The 20500-nt window shown below is 47.8% G+C and overlaps 2 protein-coding genes across 2 annotated transcripts in view; both read right to left on the bottom strand.

Annotated features, from left to right (window-relative positions):
- Nucleotides 1-7565, bottom strand: part of gli3 (GLI family zinc finger 3) — a 73126-nt gene extending 65561 nt beyond the window's left edge. Inside the window, exon 1 of the mRNA XM_003968118.3 lies at nt 7083-7565. The gene's annotated coding sequence lies outside the window, so the exon portion shown is untranslated. The remainder of the gene's footprint in view (nt 1-7082) is intronic.
- A 7867-nt stretch (nt 7566-15432) lies between these two features.
- Nucleotides 15433-17970, bottom strand: ccr9b (chemokine (C-C motif) receptor 9b). The gene is made up of 3 exons (XM_011608073.2): nt 17610-17970; nt 17479-17540; nt 15433-16742 (listed from the first exon to the last, which is right to left on the bottom strand). Exons 1-3 carry the CDS (start codon nt 17677-17679, stop codon nt 15684-15686), a joined length of 1191 nt encoding a protein of 396 aa, XP_011606375.2. The 5' UTR covers nt 17680-17970; the 3' UTR covers nt 15433-15683.
- Between the last annotated feature and the right edge of the window lie 2530 nt (nt 17971-20500).

Below are 20500 nucleotides of genomic sequence, written 5' to 3'. Positions count from 1 at the left end.
GTCACAAAATGGCCCTGTGAAAATCCCCAGCATTAAGAGCGAGGAACAAGAATGTCATTAGCCAGGCAGCTCCCTCGGGCCCTCCGACTCAACTGCGAGGAAGCCAAACATCTGGGGGTATTTACTCGTTTCAGCTGTTGGCAGCCCCGCCTCAAATAAATCTGGGAGCTGTAACGCCATCGCTTAGGACGGCTCCTAAACAAACACGCCGAGCGCTTGCCGCACGCTTGTTCATCCCAAACCAGAGCGAGGCCAACAAACGCAGGGAAATAAAATCACGAGGAGGAGGAGGAGGAGGAGGAGGAGGAGGAGGAGGAGGAGGAAGCCTTAATTGGAGCATTTTGACGGGTGCCTGGGGTTAATTGGGAAGCATGGCGAGCAGCTGGCTCCGCGGTGGAAGTTGAGACGGGGATAATAAGTTCACCCTTTGCAGAGGAGACAGTCAGTGATGAATCAGATCAGAGGAACGGTGTACAGTGCAATCATCCTCACATCTCACCTCCTCCGCCCTCATGCTTCTGACAAGCAGAGACAACCTGGCTCCCAGCAAAGCAATCTGGCACCTCACACACATGACTGGCAGTCGCAGAGAGGAGATCACCGGGCGCTGCTCCGCACGCACTCAGACCCGCAGCCCATAATCACCCACATGTGCAATACGTCGTACCTCTAGGACACGGGAACTAGTTAATCAGTTTGCCGGTTGATGTATGTAAATCTTTGCAACAGTGTGTGTACTAATGGCTTATTACCCCACGTTAGCTGGTTTGCATTGATCTCTACGCCAGGAGGAGATGGAGAAACTGGAGCAGTTTGCTGCTTATATGTTCCGAGCAGGACTATAATCACATCCCAGCTTGTTTCAATAAAAGCAACATTAACATAAACCATCTCAAACACACTAAAGCCCTTCACCCCCGCCTGGTCCACACAGAAAAAAAAGAACTTTCCTGGATTACAGGGTAATTAAGGCCATGTGGGATGGGACTGCATAACTTTGTGAGCCTCTCTGGGGCGTATAGATTCTTTTGCCTATGTCGATTATGATATTCCAAGTAAGAGAAATGTTTTTTTTCAGCAACAGGATATATAAAAATAAAAAGCCGGCTCTCTGGAAAATAGTGACCATAAAGGGCTGAGACAGAAGCCCAAACTGAGCTCTCTGTGCAGGGAGGGGCAAGAAGGAAGCCCAGGTAGAGTCATAGGCTGTAATGGGAGGAGACAGAGACTTAGAGTGCCACACAAAAGCCAGGCTTTATAAATAATTCCCAAAGCCAACAGCATCCCATGTACGTGTGAATCTTCACATCTGCACACACGTGCACCCTGCCACCAGGGAGGGGGGGATAAGTCACTCGCGCCGGTCCGCCAGGGCGTTTGAGTCTGGGCCGGCAAACTCCGGTCACTATAAAATTCTGCATATAAAAAAAAAATGATTAAAACAGGAAATGTCTGTAATGCGCACTTTTTACACACTCATAATGCAGGGCAGCGAAGCACACCAGAGACCTGTCTTGTAAATCTCTTTGTGAAAGCAGCTTTGGGGGGTAGACAGGGGCTTACATACTGAGCCCCGAGGTAGCGCTCCAGCCTCCCTCCCTCTGCACCCCCCACCTACCTCACCAGAATGGTCTCTCTCCCTCTCCCACACACACGCTATCATCTTGCCTCTTCCTCACTTTTTTGTCTAACCTACATTTCTGGCCCCTCGCTCACTTTTTTCCCCCCCCGCCCCACCTCCCCCGTGTCCCAGGCCTGGGCGCCAGAGCACCGGTCCTTAGCCCCGCAGGCTCCCGTGGCATTGCGGTGACTAATGTCCTGCCTTTGCTCAGACAATGAGTTTGAGAGTGAGCTGGGAAAGTGTTAAGGAGGGAAAAAAAAGGGGGTGGGGGGGGGGGACTCCAGCACCTTTGACAAATGGAACCCTTCGCACTCCCATGCCCACTGAGGGAGGCTTTACAATGTCGCGCTCCACGCTCCACATCCTCCGAGGGACTGCCACAACCCGCAAAGCCGCATCTGGGGGAGTATAATGAATTCTTTGGGAAGTCTAACCTGGCTTTTCTTCATGAATAAGATATATTTCCAAAGCATGTCCACCCCTCTTAATAAAAACACCAGTCTGGCAGGAATAGCCAAAGTCGTTTTAGGGCCCCACGTACACGCTAATATTTCTGTTTCTCTATAAATTTTCCTCGGGCCCATTTCTTTCCAGACCTGTCACCACAAGGCCGGCCCCACATTTTCCCTGGAAGGTGGTGGAGCAGCCGTGAAGACAAACTGTCATTAGAAACAACTGAAGTCCCCCTCTTTCAAGGAACTCCAACTCTTGCCTGTGTGCTCCAACCCCCCTTTTCAACCCTGAAAGGAACTGGGCTTTTGTCTGAGGAGCAAAGAAGATGAAGAACCCCCCCCCCCCCCCCATCACCACCACCAACCCTGTTCCTCACTCCCTGCAGAGTATTGTTAAAACACCCCCACCCCTACACCCCTTTTTCCGTGGCCCGGGCTTTTAAAACATGCTTTGCATGAGAAAAAACGATTAGTCTTCAAATGCTGCACTGTCAGAAGGAGGGCTCTTTCAGGTTGGGGCAGAAAAAAAATGTACTCCTAGTAGAGTTCCCCCTTTGTTTTTTCAACGATGGAGGATTATTAGAGACAGGGGTCTCTTAGGATTCATTGTAGAGAAGAACACACTAGTGGGGGGCTTATTCAGAATGCCCGCCTGACTCTTTCCAACTTGCCCCGAGCACACAGCACAGGAAATGAAGGAGCACATTTTTTGAGGGAGGCGGCTGAGGAGCTACCCATCTGAACATGTGGGTTTCTCTGCTTCTTTCAGGTATTAACCTCGGGATTGACACCTGACTTTCAAACACTCGACCCCTCCTTGACCTCGCCCCCAGGGATGCGCCAGGACAACTACGAGCACCATCTGAGTATTTCTCCACAACAACGCGGGGTCCCATTAAGAGGGCCCAGGTGGGTCAGCTGATAACTATTCCTGAGTTTTGAAGTTTAGGAAACTTGACTTCACACATCAAGAAGAAGCAGGAGTAAGTGACGGATCTTTGTCCACAGCCAGCAGCCGGTTCTTCTCTCCAACCCCCCCATCATGCAATAAAAAAAAAAAAAACACAGACCCCTCACGGATGCCACAACCAGCTCCCATCAAAGCCGTGACACAATGCCACATCTGCAACAACAACGAAACCCTGAGAAACGGTGTTTTCAGGCGCCTGGATACACGTCGCCTGCGAGCAAATGGGGCCCCGACCCCGGAGCGCTCCGCCGCCCCCTCGCCGCTGCACTTCACACCACAGACTTAAAGACGGCCTCGGCAAACAGGGGAGGAGGCGAGAGGCGGCCGCATGCAGGCGCGACCCGTCCTGTTTCACCTCAAGCGCGCGTGAAAAGAAAACGATCGCACGCTGCATTCCCACACCTGCATATTTGCGGGGGGAGGGGGAGGGGGGGCTGACCTACGGCGGCTGACCTACGGCGGGGCTTATGTTAAGCTGTCAAGTGCAACTTCACTAATCGCAAATCACCGCGTTCAAACTCGGTTGACTCCCCCCCGCCTCAGCCCCTGCTAACTCGAATTCTTTTCTCACCTTTTCTAAATACTTTTTTGTAAAAAAAAAAAAAAAAATGGGGGTGGGTGGAATCTTCCATAAAGGGCCAGAAGTGTTGATGCGTGACGGCTGAGGTGCGAGGGTTGTTGTATCAGTATGCGCGCTGCAAAGAGCCCCAAGTGCATTAAGATTCCTGAGTGTGTGTAATATACATATCTAAAATTACAGTACGATATCTGGAGCCCCGCAGCCTCTTCATTGCCACTCCCCCCACCCCCCCTCGCTTTACACACTCCTTATCCAAAGACATCACCCGGCTTGAAAGGTGCCTTTAGCAGGCTCCTTGAAGCGTAGGAGCAGGGGTCCCGCTCTGGGACAATGATGGTTGAGGTGGAGGGGAGTCAGGGGAGCAGGAACACATAGCATATTAAATCTCGCTGGCGGAGCAGGGTCGTCGGCGCGGAGAGCCAGAGAGCCAGATCTGAGGCATGCCCTGAAGGGATGGCTGGGCCTGGGGATTAGAGAGGCCAAGGAGAAGCCCTCGAACAGCCAAAGACCCCTTCTAGTCTCCGCTCGCACGCAAATGCATCCGGACGTTTTGACGCGTCCCAGGATTGCCGTCTCAGCCAAACATTTTACAACAGCCCCCCGAGCCTCGCAAAACCCCACCAGTGCCCGCACGCGTGCGCAACCCCCCCCCCCCCACACACACACACACACACACAAATTCCATCCACCTTCATTCGCAGTCCCTTTTTTGAAACCTCAATCACCACCCCTGTCTAACTTGTCCTCGCCCGCTCCGCTGCATCTGCTTCATTTGACGGCGCCGTATCAAAGCAGCAAAGCATCAAAGGGTGAGATTTCTGTCAGGGGACCATCCGCTGCGCACGCAGCGGCCATTACCAGTAATTACTCGGAACTTTAACAGTTACTGCAGGTGCTTGTGGTTTTTTTTTTTACACACCGCCGCGTCAACGGGACAGGATAAATCTGAAACGCAAACGCACTCCTCGTTATCTCAAGGAAAACAAAGTTCCTCGCCTCCTTTTTTTAACAAAACATTTATTGTCTTTGCTTGGCTCACGATATTGGCACAACACCACAGCTCATTAGGCCCTCCTGTATCCAAACCTGATAACAGGTATTCGTCCTGCAGGGCGCGAAAAGGCCTGAGGACGCAACTTGTCGTTAGCGGTGAATGGAAGGGCCCTTCATGAAGAGGAGGGGGCCATACCTCAAAGGCTAATAGGATGCCATATCCCCACATTAACATGACAGCCCCTATTCTGCCAGGTCGCCAGGGTCACGGCCAGTGCCGCAATGCATATTTTCACTTAACAGAATGCTTAAAGTTAAGATAAAGCAGCTCGGCGCTGCTATCTCCTGCAGAGGGAAACATTAGCCGGCTGCTCCTCAAGCGCGGCGCTGGAGGAGCGCTGAGCGGCGCTGATGCATCTCTGCTGGCTACAGTAAGCGACTGGCTCTGAGCTGTGCATCTCAGTCGCACAGATTAGCATCTTAAACACCGCTGCATTCTTCACCACTGCTGCATCGTAATGAGACAACGTCCACCCCCCCATCCCTCCCCTTTTATTTGCAATAAACGTGCACCTGTTTGACAGAAGGACGCCCCTCTGAGGTTTATTTTATTTTCTTAAAAAAAAAAATCCAAGTGATCAATTGCGCTAATGTAAATTATGAGATCATCACAGCACACACAAATCACCAAGTTTGGAAAATAAATATTGCCGTGCATGTTTGTAAAAATTGATTTAGCTAATTTGAGGTTCAGATAAAATAAATCACAATTTCAACTCAAGTTTAAGGATTAAATTAGCTGAGCTGCAGTCAAAAATAATATAAATGTGAAGGCAATTAAAATACTTTTTTTTATTATGTTAAAAAAAATGGGGAACTGTGCAATTTAGCATTTATTGTTAGTACAAAATATATATAATTACAAATTATTTTAGTTAATAACATCTAAATGATTAGGCCAGAAAATGCTGAAGGCCTGAAACAGGATTTACTTTAAAGGATTTTTCAAATTAATTAGGTTTAATTATCAAAATTGACATTGACATATAATCTTTTTTCTTGTTATTATAAAATAAAGAACACGACAATTAACTACTAAATTGTTTTAACATTGCAACGAGACCCAGACCCTCAAGCAAAGCTCAGGCTGCAGCCAACAAAAACCACAATCAAACCTATCAAAAATCCAGTTATGGGGGAGATTTTTTTTCCCAGCGTAATAAGCTGTTGAACATCTTATTTTATCAAAGCAGCTGGACCTCCGTTAATAATTTGCCAAGTGTCAAAAAATGGTGGATTTGTGCTGCACCGCATGGCCGAGCACCGCGGACCCTCGTCGCCTGGGTGAAACCCGAGAGCAGACAAGCAGATAAAATGTGGAACAGCTGGCGAGGACAGGAGGGAAAGTTTCAAACAAATATCCGCACATGTGGAGGCTCGGGAGGGGTCGAATCACAGGGGGGCTTTCGAACGTTAGCAGGACCCTCAGAATTGAACAGATTTTTTGATGCATCCTACTTGTCTAAATTTAAAATTTTGACACCTTTATTCGGTTTAAATTCAGCTAAATCCAAATGGTTTCAATGGAAATAAATTATATCACATTATTTCTAATTTCACACTGCTGGACACACAAAAGACTTGTCGAGGTTCTGAGCACATGGACACGATTTACACCAAATGCACTAACTGATAACTTTAATTTCCAAAATAAATTACACACTGAAATTTAACAAGCTCCCCTTTCCCTCCTCAACTTGAATGGGAATAAAATACAACAGGAAAAAAGGATTTCATTTTTGCATATATAGTTATATTCAGGCTGCAATTTACAGTGATTTGTGCTTGAAATGGGATTTAATATGAATATCTGGAAAATATTGGAGGAAAATTGTAGTAATCATAAAATCTGAGGTTAATCTGTTCAAAGGTCAATTTGGGGGTCAAACATGTGGATAAAAAAATAAGATTTGTTTTCTGGAAAACTAAAGAATCAAGAAGAGAGAAATATAACATTGAAATATGATCACACTTGCACGCACACACATTCTCTCTCACTCTCTCTCTCACACACACACACGCACACACACAGAAACACACTCATGCCGCCTTCACGCACGTTTCAAAGCAAAACTCCAACTTTCGCGTCTGCAAAGTTCCTCAAGTTGTTCCCAGTTTTCAGGCTCCTCCTCGGTCCCAGAATTCCGTGCAAACTCGGGCTGGTTTAAAAGTGCACATCTGTCCGACGGCGTGTGAAACCTAATTCACGCACATGCGCTTTTATTTCTTTTTTTTTTTTTTGCTTTTCCCCTGCTGACTTTCCATTAAAAAGTACCCTCGCGCCTTCCTCTTCTTCTCCCCGACCCTCTGCTAAAACAATCTGACTAAACTTGCGTCGCTGTGGAAAGAAGTGAAAACTTTAAAATACGCGCAGCCAAATCCGCTTCTGCGCGTAAAAGTACTCACTTCTTTCCGGGCGGTTTCCCTTCTTTCTTCGCAGAGACACAGTGATGACTTCTTTCTTCTTCCTCTCTTTTCCCAACTTGCAGATGTGCCTCTGGAGTTGCCTGCCGGACTTTTTTTCCTCTTTCCGCAGCAGCTCAAACTCCAAATCGCCGCTGCCAGAGCTTTTTTCTTCTTCTTTTTCTTCTTCACCGCTCCTGTCTGTCTGTCTTCCTCCTCCTCCAAACAGTTTGTTGTGCTCAAAAACCCACCGGCGGACTAAACACCACCAGTCTGCCCCGACAGCGTCTGCAGGACCGCAGATGTGCACAAAAACAACACGGGCGTCAGAGAAGCGCATGGAGATTTGCTGTTACATTAGTGCGCTTTTTTCCGAGGAGAAGAGAGAGAGAGAGAGGAAGGGAAAGAGGGGAGAGAGAGGGAGAAGTGTGGGACTCCAGCTGCTCCTTCCCCCGCCTGACTCCTCCCTTCGGATTGCTCCCTTCTTTACTCACTGCCTCCTTTTTTTAAAAATTTCTTGCGCCCCCCTTTTTTTCCTGCTTCCGCCCTCCTCCCTCGTCGTGATTCAAGCTCTTTTAAAAAAAATAATCCTTGTTAGTAAAATTTGTTGTGTAGGAGCTGCTTTTCTAAAAGTTAAGATAACAACGTTTACCTTGCTGGTGACAATAAGTTGGATTTTGGTCACTTGCATCATTTCCTCTCTGTCCCTGTACTTTTTTCTTTTATTTCAGACTAATTTTGGGATCATTGTTACACTGTAGTAACAACATTTTAAGGAAAACTGGTTAGTTGTAGATGGTATCTGACAGAACAGCCTGCAGCAGCCTTTATATAGCACAAAATAATATATGAAAAGAGAGACTTTATCATTATAATCCAAACATAATGAAAAATGTGACCAGTGCATCTTTAAATCTCATGAAAGCAATCAAATTGCACCTGCCAGAATTCTTTACAATGATCAAGAGATTATTTCATAATACGGCCAATTCTGTATTTAAAAACACAAAATAGCGGGGTACTGTGCGTGACATTTGGCACACCTGTTTGCTTTTGCGTCTCAATTATCCAGATTTACATGTGGGAGGGTCTGTGGGCCTCCCGGCCTCGCCGTTCAGAGCAGCAGTTAACGTCGGGGTCGCGTTCCTGTAGGCTGAGGTTGGAATCAATATACATAATCAATATACAGGGAAATGATGTGGTAAGAGGGGTCTTTAGGGTGCTCTGTCAATCAATGAAGAGGTGGGGAAATCAGCAGCTAATCGTTTTACCATGTGTGTTTGTGTGTGTGTATGGGGGGGGGGGTGGAATTGGCGTCTCGGCCACACAGACATGCACCCGTTGGATGGAGTTTGGGACTGCGGTGGTTGCAAAAATCCTTTTTTTGAGGAGCTTCCTCTGACCATTCCGCCAATAAAGCCATTGATTATTGAGTATTGATCGATGGCTGTCGGGATCATCCAGAGGTTCAGATCTCCCGTCACCCAGCCATAATACAGAAACTGCTTTCTCTATTTAATTCACAGTTTGTTTGCTTGTATGTGTGCAATTTATTCATTTTAAAATTAGAATCCAGCGAGTGAAAACAAGAAGAAGTGGAATGGCTGGTGTCCGTGAGGAGGAGGAGACCGTGGAAGGTGCTCTGTAAGACACGACTAATTCTCCTGTCAGTTTGTCAGGCGGTGCTCATCTGGCCCCCGACTACACAGAGATAAAGTCCTCGTTATGAGTCTCTCAAAGAGAATCTGAGGAACGTGGCGGTGGGGAGCAGCGGGGGGAGGTGGGGGGGGGGGGGGCGGCAAGAAGGTAAAGAAAGTGAGAGAAAATGGGGGGAGGATGGAGGGTGCACATGGGCATCAGTGGGGTTAGCGGCTCCCGAAAGTATTTCATCAAAGAGGGGCAGGATCCTGGGGATTGAGATTCTGCCTGGAGGCAAGTAACCAATGGTCTCCCAAGAACATATTCCAGAGTCGGGTTTGCAGAGCCAAAGCACACATCAAACGCACCTCTGCAGCCAAAGCGATTCTGGTGGGGTAGGGGTGGAAAAAAAAAACAGGGGGTTTGGGTCCTTTGGCGCCCCCTTTGAGCCCCGGGTCTCACCCCAATTAAGCAGGAACAGTTGTTTGTTGCCTGAGATCTACAGGCGGGGAGGTGTGATCACACATCAGCAGGAGCAGGAAAAGGAAAATGCCGAGCTCCCGTCCTCAACATCTGCATCTGCAACGAGAGAGAAAGGGCGAGCGTGATCTCACCCAGCGAACACGCGGACCTCGGCGTGGCCACGTATGTTACACGAGCAGTAGCAGTAAATCAATACTTGGCAGAATGTTGCGGAGGCATTTGGAATTTTGCCTTTAATTCTTCGCCGCTGGACAGATGTCACTGTGAAATGGATACGGCAGAATAAGCAGATTATATTCACACAGATGTGAGCGCTGGACCGGCTGCAGGACTGACACAAGGGTTCGCTCCACTTTAGAGCCACGAGGAGACTCAACTATAGTCTCCACATGAGTCCTCGCCTGTTGGTTTTGTCATATTCTGTAAACCTACTGTTATTATCACTTCTCTCCCCCCCTTATCTCCCCAGATCACCAGCAGATGGTGGACCCAAGTCCCTGTTCCAGGAGGAGGCTCTCCTCCTTCCTTCCTCAGTCCGTCCTGAGGCCTCAGTTGAGGACGGGTCTTCAGGCAGGTTACCCCACACCTACTTCTGTTTTCATGGGGCGGTTGATGACCACACTGTCCCTGGACCTTCACCCAGGACCAATTTGAGACCCTACTCTCGGTTCCATTGGGGAACTCAACAAGGCACCATCTTAGGATCCCCTATGTTGTAACTATGATGTGGATGTACTTGTACATTCCCAACACTGACAGACACCCCCCCCACCCCTATCCTTCCTCTGCCGGAGGTTGGGATGGCTTGAGTGCGTGAACAAGCGATAAGGCTCTCAATAGTTAGGAAAGTATATTTGCGCTTATTCAGAAATAATAAACCCCAAACTACACTATATCCACTTGGCCTATTCAAACAATTTTCCCCATGACAGCATCCCGTTTCAGGGGTGGAGGGGTGGGGGTCATGTTGAATCCAAATGACGACATAATAAAACCAACGATGCCAGAACCCCCTTATCAGGCGGGATTAAAAGGGAATAATGAAACGGAGAGGGTTTAGAGCCTTGTGTGGTATGAAAATGATTATCTAATGGACTCCAACAGAAAGGCATGTTAATGCCGCTTTAAGGCGAGACCTTTCCCAGACTGTCTCCTGCCCCTGGCTCCTCCAAAGACTCCCTCCATCCCCACCACCCCCACCAGCTCTACCCGTTCCTCTGTCTCCTCTTCCCTTAAGTTCAAACAATCGTTCAGCGCAGAAGTCATTATGCGGGCCGTCTATCTGAACGTGAGCATGGGACGGCGATAAATCCTCTCGTATTTCACACTTCTTCCCCGGTCTGATTGGAGCGTTTTGGCCTCTTAAATTTCCCACAAAAGCACTGGAGGCAGTTATCAATATTCATTTCTTCCCTCCATTGCAAAGAGATCATCGTTGGGTGGAGAATGTGGGTCACTCAAGCAAACTCAAAGTTTCTGAGTTTCCAGTTGGAACCATATCACCCCGGCTTATACTGGGCCTCTGGCGACTCCTCAATGCTGGAATTGTGCGCCTCGTCCCCCCGGTGGCTCTCCAAGACGTTCCAACAAGAGGACGGAGCAAATCTCTGACCTCAAACGAGTCCGGTCTGACCCCGCGCGAAATAAAGATTTCAGTCATGTGTGGACTTTGCTGTCAAATGCATGTTGTCAGTCATTTGTGCGTGTTGAAATGTATTGATTAACAATGATCGATTGGAAAACTAAAACCATGGACCCTCCCCGGCCCAGCCCAGAGTAGAGGGTCATCCCCAGCAGGTCCACTAGGACCTGAAAGAGCGTCTGACCAACGTCCATCCTCGTGTGTGGAGAATTGTGGTTCCGAGCACACATCGCGAGCTCCCACAGGACACAGTTAAGAAAGAAAAACCAAAAGAAAAGCATCAATATTTCATCAAACTACTCTCTGCTGCTGGTCCAGATCAAAGCCTCCACTCCCACAGTCCTACAGGTAGAGATTGCTCTTTTGTTTCGACTCCTCAGGTAGAGCAGCGAGTCAGAGTCGGCCCATCCATCTCACTTTTTTCTCTGTCTGAAATGGAGGGGGGGGGGGTCATGTGGGGGTGGGAACATGTTCCAAAAATGGCCGCAAATTGAACTTTTTGACCTCACAGTTTGATTTATTTTTTTTGTCAGGTTGGTAGTGCCTTACCTGGTTAAAGACACACTAATAGCAAACGCCTTTGGTTAGCTTTAGCTAGAACATTATATAATCCGACTGATAACGTTATCGATGAGCTAACAGAAGCTAACATCAGGTGGCGTTCTAAGATATTACTAATTCCACAAATGAGGCTAGTCTTTAGGCTAACAGTGCTTGCAAACAAAGAATCTCGTCAGCCTACGTTAGCAACTACCAGCTATTAAGAGCAGTTTTCTTAGAAACTGCATCAATCTTTAAGCACACGTCACCGGAAAGGAACTTCCTGGACAAAACAGTATAATAAATCCTGTCAAAATAAAACACCAATTCAATTTAAACCCTCCGTTGTCCTACAAAGGCCTTGACCTTTGACCTTTAGAAGACCAAAATAGAAATAATTAATATTCAGTGCGATTTACACGGAGCGATACCTCCAGGCTCACGGCGATCTATCATGGCTCCGTATTTTCCCATAACAGCGGCTGAAAATGTCCTCTTTTCAGCCCCCTGTTGTCGCCCTACATGCGTAAGCGCGTTCATCATCCTCGCCTCTCCGCTTACACTCTTTCCCCAACACGCTCATCATCAGCGTCAATCTGCCGCTGTCACTCGCAGCCGGACAGTGACTAACGACGCCCGCAGTCAGTCAAACACTTATCACCGCACAGGTAACAGGAAATGACTGACGTGAAATGGAAACGTCTCTCATTCTGCTGGGGCTGGGAGCTGAAGTGAAATATTAGCTGTGGGAGAGATGGCGGACGATAAGGGGATCCCAGTTTGGGCTGAAATTGTGGAGGTCCGAGTTCCATTACGTGTCTTTTTACGTGGGGGGAGGTGTAAAGATCTTCTTTTTCTCCTTTGAGAAAGGCTCACAGTCCCTTCAGACCGGTGTTTCCTATTGTACTTGTATTATCCTTAACATCGTTTCTGGGCGTTTATATTCTAATGATTTTATTTGTTGTCATACAAGTGTTGGAAGCTGAAAAGTCCAAAGAAGCGAACCAGGAACCCGACTGTTGATGTCAGCGGGTCACACGTGCTTTCTCCGCCTCCCCTATTACTCAGGCGCTCCCTGCCCTCCCAGCATCCCTCTCTTCCTTCCCTCACGCACATGTAGATAATTCCCCCTGTGCACAAAGATGGATGGGATGTCCCCAAACCACAGGTGCTGCTCTACTTGTGGTTCTTGAGCATTCTTCACCACACATTCCAGAGCTTTTCTTTGTTGTTTGGGTTTTTTTTTGGGGGGGGGGGGGGGTTGTTAATCAATAAGATTTCTCTCCGGTGCTGATTAGTGTGCTGGGATAGTGACGGAATATTAGTGGTGCGCTCCATCCGCCTGTCCGCCCGCAGCTCTTGGGAATGGGACAACCTTCAGGAAGTGGAGACGGTTGCATCCGGGGGAGTTCCTGGAGATGAGCTGTCCCCCGCTCACGTTAACGGGGTCACTAGATGGCGCCAACATGTGTGTTTTGCTGCCAGCCTGCGCCACAGGCGAAAAACCGGGGAAGCTACGCCACCGTGTGGTAGCTGCTGGTAAGCAACCACAGTTCCACTGAAAGTTGCGCTGTAAAAAAGTACCCACAACAGTCAACACTTCTGGCTTTTTTTGGGATTTCTTTTTATTAAAATAAAATATAATAATGATGATGGATTTACACCTATTTACACACATTATTCAATTGTTTTCTCCATTTTCCCTTCACGATTAAAAGAAAAAGAAAATACAATCACCTCTTCATCTTCCTTAATGTTCTGATTATCACAAATTTTACTTTTCTGCTTTCAATGGTATCAAATATGAAATTCGTGTATAACAGCACCCTGAGGTGACTGCACAGGATAAACTGAAACAGCAACAAACACTTACGAAACCATTAACACCCCCCCCCCTTCCCCCCTCAGAAGGACCACCTGTGGACCATTTCCATCTTTCACACATCTCTGAATCGTCAGTTACACCAGAGAACCATTTCCTCCCTAAAATTTCTCAGTTTCAATGTGATTTTATAGAAAGAAAATTAGATGAAATTATAGAAAAATCACACAATTTCTCACAAAAATGAGGAGCCAAAAGAATTCTTTCATCGGCCGGTGATGTTCTATGTAGAGAGCAAAGGGATTCTGAGACCCTGCGGAGAAAGCAGAAGGTCGTTTCAGCAGCATTCTTTTGGGGATTGAATTGAATCCTGATTCATTTTCATCACAGAATGAGGTCAAAACATGCCAGCGGGAGGAACCACTTCTTCTCCTGTGTATGTGACAGTCAGCTGCTGGAGATGGTTTAATCACATGTCGACACCTACTGCTGTTCCTAAAGTTAAACAGCATTTTGCAACAGTCACATTTCTTTCAGTTTCTCCTTTTTTAAAGGGGCATGACAAGATCTTCCTGCCACACTCGGCCTGAACTCGCGACATTAAACCCACTGGCCAGAACAATGGCCGCGTTGTTGGGAAAATACCATTCTCATGTCATTTATTCCATTTCAGCAGGCCTAGCTGTGGAATGTTTGATGTAAAATATTAAAATAAAGCATGCTGTCATTCAATTTCTCCATAATGAGGATGTTTTTATGCCCAGGCCCAGGTTGAATACGCCACCTTCAGACTGGTGAGAGATGTTGTGCGCAGAAGTGGAAGTAAACGTGCAGGCAAACGCACATTCAACGCGTGCGCTGTGGCGCAGTGTATATCTGCACCCTTATGGGCACGACTCAGCCCATCTGTGCACGTTTGGATCCCCAAGGAAATCCTGAGCGAGGCCTCAGCAGAAGTGCGTTCTTCATCGCTTGGCTCAGGGTTTCCTGTCGTGAGAGAAGCGAGGGGAAATGAAAGAGTGTGGTCTCACCTGAATTCTGCAGGTAGGGTTCAGTCGTCTGGGGCCGACCTCAGACGCCACAATAACATTCCAGGTTTACGCTTCAGTGGGCTAGATCTACTTCCTGCATCTGTTGTTTACACTGTTCTTTCTACGTCAGTCGACATAAGCTAGCAGGGGACATAAAATCCACTTTTCTGCTTTGATCTCCACTATGTTTGACCTGTGATGTGCTTTGATTTCCGCATTAGCTTTGCACACCTTCTCTCTTCCTTCATCCTAATATTGAAACAATTTCGTTCGATCCCAGAAGCTTTCAGAGAAACTCTCACACAACCTTCCAGAGACCGGAAGTTCTCCTAATGGCCCCCGGTTGCTCGTGACTTTAGAATAATGGCTGTGATTCCTTGATGGTAAATGTCGTATCACTGTCATTAGTTCCACTGTTGAGATTTAGTAGCTCTTTAATGGAGATCATGATTTTGCCCTTTGCATCTGTCATCGATTGCCAACTCAGAATGTGAGCTCAAAACAACCACAAGTCAAAGTTGTTGCCAACAGCAACTAAAGTGACACTGTTGTGTTTGCTTTCCGGGCCTGATTCACACGTATCTACAACTGCACGAGGGCACTGCACTGAGGATGAAAAGCAGGGTTTTAACAATGTAATGAACACAGTATGAGGACGGGGTCACGGTCATTCTCTTTTCATGATTCCCATTCTCAGATTTTCTGATTTGTGTCAGGATATTTGTAGTGGTTTCTGTGTGTGATGAAACCACAATAATTACAAGCAAGACACCAGGAACCGTCCCACCAGTTTTAGTTTTGTATTGTGTCGCTTCCAACGGTAGCCTTCCCACTGCCGGCTCGTCTGCCACCTCGTCTCAACCGCAGCCGTCGTAAAGCCATTGCGGTGACTCTCTTTCACATCAGTTTCAATGGGCATCCGTTAGCATTCACAGCGAAACCAATGAGTCAGCGTCAGAGCTCAACAGTCGCCGGTGTTGATGCCAACCTCAGACTGCCTCGTCAGACCGAAAAAACCTCCTTTGAATGTCGAGGCCAGACTTAAGCTGGCTTCCTACCACAAGATGCACGTTACGCCGTTAACAACACTTCAATCACGCATCGATGGTTGCCCTGAAAAGCACCCGAAACTGTATTGATATGCACTGATATCCCCAGATCCTGTTGTGAGTGCATGTATAAAGAGAATTGCAACACTTGAACACTAATAAAACCATGTTTAATTGTTCTAATACTTATCAAAAAAGAAAAAACCCACACAATACAACATTAGCATACATAATCAAACAACAGAAAAATATAGTATTTACAGAACTCCACAGTTTATACAATGTCAGGGAAGTGTCAAATTCATTAAACTGTGACTGCTAAGAGTTTGTTGTTGTTGCTCTATGAGTTAAAAGTGAAAAGCATGAGGCGAAGCATGAGGATTCTGGGAAAATGGGCGTCTATATGGAAAGGGCGGGGGTAGTGTCCGTGTCCGACATGACTGAGGGACGTTTTGGGACAACTGGAGGCTTACTGTGCCCACCGTAGCCCAGCCTGCCGGCGCACCCCTTGGCTATCCTCAGGAGGTCCTGCCGGAACCGAACACCGATGAAGACATAGAGGAACGGGTTGAGGCAGGCGTGGGTGTACGCCAAGCTCTTGGCAACCTGCTCGACCACATTAAAGCCGCTGATGGTTTGGCAGTTGGTCAGCGTGGTGTTGGCTGCCTGTGTGGCCTCGAATATCAGCAGAGCGTTGAAGGGAAGCTGAGACAGGACGAACGCCAACACCACGGCGAAGATGACGCGCAGCGCCTTGTGCTTCTGGAAGCTCCTGGCCTGCAGCAGCGTGCGGATGATGAAGGAGTAGCAGAAGAACATGAACAACAATGGAAGACAGAAGCCCATGCAGATCTGAATGGATAGGACCAAGATCTTAGTCCGGTTGTCTTCGTTGTTCCAGTAGACCAGAGTGCAGAAGGACTGGTCTTTCAGGTCAGTCTTCACCTTGGCGAAGATGAACTCCGGCAGGGCCAGGAGGGCGGAGACCATCCAGACACCCAGGCAGATGAGTTTACTGCAGAACAACCTCTGCTTCTTCGTGTTTTGAGCCTTGGTCACCTGCACGATAGAGATGTAGCGGTCCACGCTGATGCAGGTGAGCAGCAGCATGCTGCTGAAGAAGTTGATCCTGTAGACGGCAGACACCATTTTACAGAGGGCCACGCCAAAGTCCCAGCCGCTGACGGCGTCCATGGCCCAGAAGGGCAGCGTGCTCAGGAAGAGGAGGTCGGCCACGGCCAGGTTCAGCAGGTACACGTCCGTCATGGTTTTTAGGCGGTTGCGCACGGTGCTGTAGATCCAGACCACCAGCAGGTTCCCGACGGCGCCGAGGATGAAGATGATCCAGAAGAGAGGGGGTTCGTAATGGCTGCGAAAGGACCTGACCCAGCTCCTGTCACACATGCCCGAGTTCTCCGTTGTCCCAATATCATAGTCTTCGTCATAGTAAGACGGGTCCTGCGAGGAGATATAGAAAAAAGCACAATATGAAAAAAGACATTCAAAGAACAAAATGGTTTATTGGTTTCTTCACACTGGCAACCATTTAGGGAAAATCCTCCTTCGTAGCAGGAAGAAACCTTGAGCAGGGCCAGGGACAGAAATGGGATGGTTTGAAGGAGCAAATGTAAACACTGTGATTCAAACGAGGACACGGTTTCATGACATCAAATGCAGGTGCTGACGAGAAAGTTACCCAGAGAATGTTCAAAAAAAAAATGGGGAGGTTTCAGGTGCAGGTGTTGTGTCTGCGCAAGCGAAAACCACAATACTGCACAACTTCCTGCAGTAACACAAGCCTGGATCGGGGGTGAGGAACCCGATCTGCAATCCTTAGGGGGGCCGCGAAAGGGGGGCCCGCAGCAGACCTCAGCACCCCAGACGCATCGGGTTTAGATGTAGGGTAGAGATAGGCGGTTGGGTGAAGTGAAGTTCTTCACAAGCCGTGCATGGAAAATGTGATGCTGTGCACAAAGCAGATGTTGGCTTTAGATAACGCGGCTGTACCTGGAGCGTTACGAACAACATCAGGTTTAACAAAGGTGGAGAGAGTAGCGGCTGTCTGGTTTTAACTTTCTCACAATATCACGCGTGCTCCAGCTCGCCTATGCTGTTAACCCTGCATTAGCAGGGGTTTTTTTTTTTAACACTAGCAGTTTGTAGGTTTCAGATAATAACCCCCAATAATACTCACAGTTAAAGAATAATCCAGACTTGTTGTTGTCATAAAGGCTGCAAACGGCTCAACCATGATCGCTGAAAGACAAGAATGAATCAGTCACAGTTGAACTCGACAGCAAGCGAAACTTAAAGTGCAGCTCTCACTTGCTGAGATGCAGAGACAGAGAATCACAACCTGGAGGTGCTTTACCAGAGCTAACCTGAATGCACTCATCTTTGCAGATTATATAGTTTCCCCTAAACCACACATCACGTGAATCTGCGCACGCAGCCAAAGTGCTGCACATGACCTGCTGAGCCACACACGGCCATCTGAAGCACAGGGGCGATGAATATTTCTTTTAGGGTGAACTAGAAGAAGTGAATCTTGTTGTCGAAATCCTCAGAAGTGTACTCAGACAGGCACGACCGAAGTTCACCACAACTTGAGACCAGACGTCAAGTTCCTTTTCTACCTTGGCCAAGGGGAGTCCCGCTCCGTTACAGCCACGCTTGCCTTCGCGCTGTCCTGGAGACTCCCGCTCTCCCCCAGCATTGTCTCCTTTTATTACAATACAGGGAAGGTTACATAGCAGGAAGCGTATCTTAGTTACTTAGTTACATTTCTCACACAGGCGGGGGCGCGTTTATGCTTGCTGAGTCACGTTGCTCATGTTTTAACTACACATTTTTACCACGGTACCATATCACACACATCAGTGCTATTGGCCTGTAGTCACTCGGTGCCACAGGATGGGTCTTCTTTGGCACCGGGACCAGGCAGGATGTCTTCCAAAGCACTGGGATCCTCTGAAGATGAAGGCTCTGGTTGAACAGGTGCTGCAGTATTCCACACAGCTGCCTGGAGCAGCTCTTCAGCACCCGTGGGCTGATGCCGTCTGGTCCGGCAGCCTTTCTCTGGTTGAGCCTCTCCAGCTCTCTCCTCACCTGGCCAGACGTGAAGGACAGTCCCGTCGGGGGGATGGGTGACATGTTGGAATCCATGTAGGGTGTCAGCAGGGGGGAGGGGGAAGAAGTTGGCAGAGGTGTTAGGGGCTCTGGGAGGTGTGAAGGGGACCCCTTGTTATCCAGAGGAATATTGGGACAGCTGGGGGAGGGGGAGCTGGAATCAAACCTGTTGAAAAACTGGTTCAACTCATTACCTTGGTCCACGTTCCCATCAGCTGAGCGTATTCCTTTCTTCTGGAAGCCAGGGATTGTCCTCATCCCACTCCAAACATCCCTGGTCTGGTTCCTCTCCAGTCTCTCCTCCAGCTTCTTCCTATAGGCGTCCTTGCTCTCCTTCAGACTGCGTTTCAGTTCCTTCTGTACACTCCTGAGCTCAGCCGGGTCCCCAGCAGTGAAGGCCGTCTTCTTCTTGTTCAAAAGGGCCTTCAGGTCACTTGTCACCCATGGTTTGTGGTCTCCAGGGCATCCACCAACTGGTCTGCTGTCTGTGAACCACATGGTGGGTCTAAACTTGGTTCCACTTCTTGTTTTGGTGGAGAAACAAGAACTTTCCGTGTTAAGAGGGAATACCAGAGTTCACTGGCACTGCCAGCAAAAGGGGAAATGGGTGGAATGACACAACAATCACATAGTTCACCAGGACAGCATAACAAAAACCCCCGCTGAGAAGAGCGGCTGGGTTTTAGACAACTGTGGTGGTACTGTGGGAATGTTGGGCCTCTGCTCTCTTCTCGCGGTCTCATTGCTCGATCTGATGCAACATTTTCCGTCTCGAGCACACGGCTCTGGACCTGCGGCCCACACAATGCCGGCTGTGTTTCTCAGTTTTAATCACAGTCGGTGCGATCGCATCTGCGTTCTTCTCCTGGGAACAGGCTGACGTAGAAAGTGTGAGAGCAAGAGGTTTCACTCGCAACGCTGACCACCAAATGTTGCTTCCTGACACCCGTGCAGCCGAGTCTCGGGTCGGCCACCCCCATGACAACCATCATCACACTAGGAACCAGGATAAGGATCACAAAAGAACCATGAACAGGGTGAGCAGAATAAATGCAAGAATTAACCCCCCCCCCCCTTCAAGGGTGTCACTTTGAACACAACTACATCCAGTATTTCCAGGACGACAGTTGGTTGTAAATGTATCCAAAAATTAGCGCTAGAATTTAAACATTAAACTAAAAAAGTTGCAAACGTCACAGATGTCAGAAGGTTTAGTGAAGGCTAAAGGACCAGTCGGGGGAGGGGTGTCTTACGACACTGCTGAGCTGTGATTACTAAGGGTCGGCTGGCCTTTGACCTTACAACCCTCCAACTGTTATCCGTTGATTAATTACGCATGAACAGCTCAGCTGTTTTGGGAAGGGGGGGGGACGACAAGGAACATTTTCAAACAGTTAAAAATAGATGCATAAATGCTGAAATTGGTCTGCTTTCAGTCACCTAATCCACCAAAAGTACAGAAATTACATTTGTTGCCTCACTCAAATCTCATGCTTCACAGATAAAAGCCCAGATATGGTGAGACAGCGTAGCTAAAGTGGCTGTAATGTGCAAATCTGTTGATCTGAACACCAAGATGATGCATAATGAAAGAAACAAGTGCTTATGTTGGCCAAACATCTACTCAAGATCCAAGATATCTGCTGCATGCTAGCTAATCATTTTGACTGAAAAAAACACTTCACTGTGTGTACGTGATCAAAAATGTGATAATGAACATTCTACAGCAGTCTGACGATTCTTAAGCTAACTGCTCATCTCTATGAGAATACAATGCAAAAGGATTTTATCCAATTTTAAAACACATCAACAGGAGATGTTTTTTGTTGCTATGACAAATTTTAGCAAATCTTTAAGAGAAAGTCCACCAGGATTCTGGAAAAAATGTAACCACAACAAGTTGCTGTCGTGAAACTGAGAAAACCCCTTTGATGGCCCGTCATTTCACAGGAAAGTCATCTTTGATGTTGAATTTATTAGCACTTTTTGTATCTCTCTTCCTCTAAGGTTCTTTGTAGCACTGACAGACACAAGTTACCACTTTCTGTTGGCTGTGATTTATTACTGCTCTGACATGTAACCCATCA

The sequence above is a fragment of the Takifugu rubripes genome, chromosome 10 (assembly GCF_901000725.2).
Source record: "Takifugu rubripes chromosome 10, fTakRub1.2, whole genome shotgun sequence".
Lineage (NCBI taxonomy): Eukaryota > Metazoa > Chordata > Actinopteri > Tetraodontiformes > Tetraodontidae > Takifugu > Takifugu rubripes.
The sequence above is the reverse complement of the archived record's forward strand: the minus strand, read 5'-3'. Positions and strand labels throughout refer to the sequence as shown.

Coding starts and splice junctions, on each gene's coding strand:
- ccr9b (XM_011608073.2), bottom strand. CDS start 17,679: ATGAGTGCATTCAGGTTAGCTCTGGTAAAGCACCTCCAGGTTGTGATT. Junction 17,541..17,609: donor CTGTCTCTGCATCTCAGCAA/GTGAGAGCTGCA, acceptor CTTGTCTTTCAG/CGATCATGGTTGAGCCGTTT. Junction 16,743..17,478: donor GTCTGGATTATTCTTTAACT/GTGAGTATTATT, acceptor ATCTCCTCGCAG/GACCCGTCTTACTATGACGA.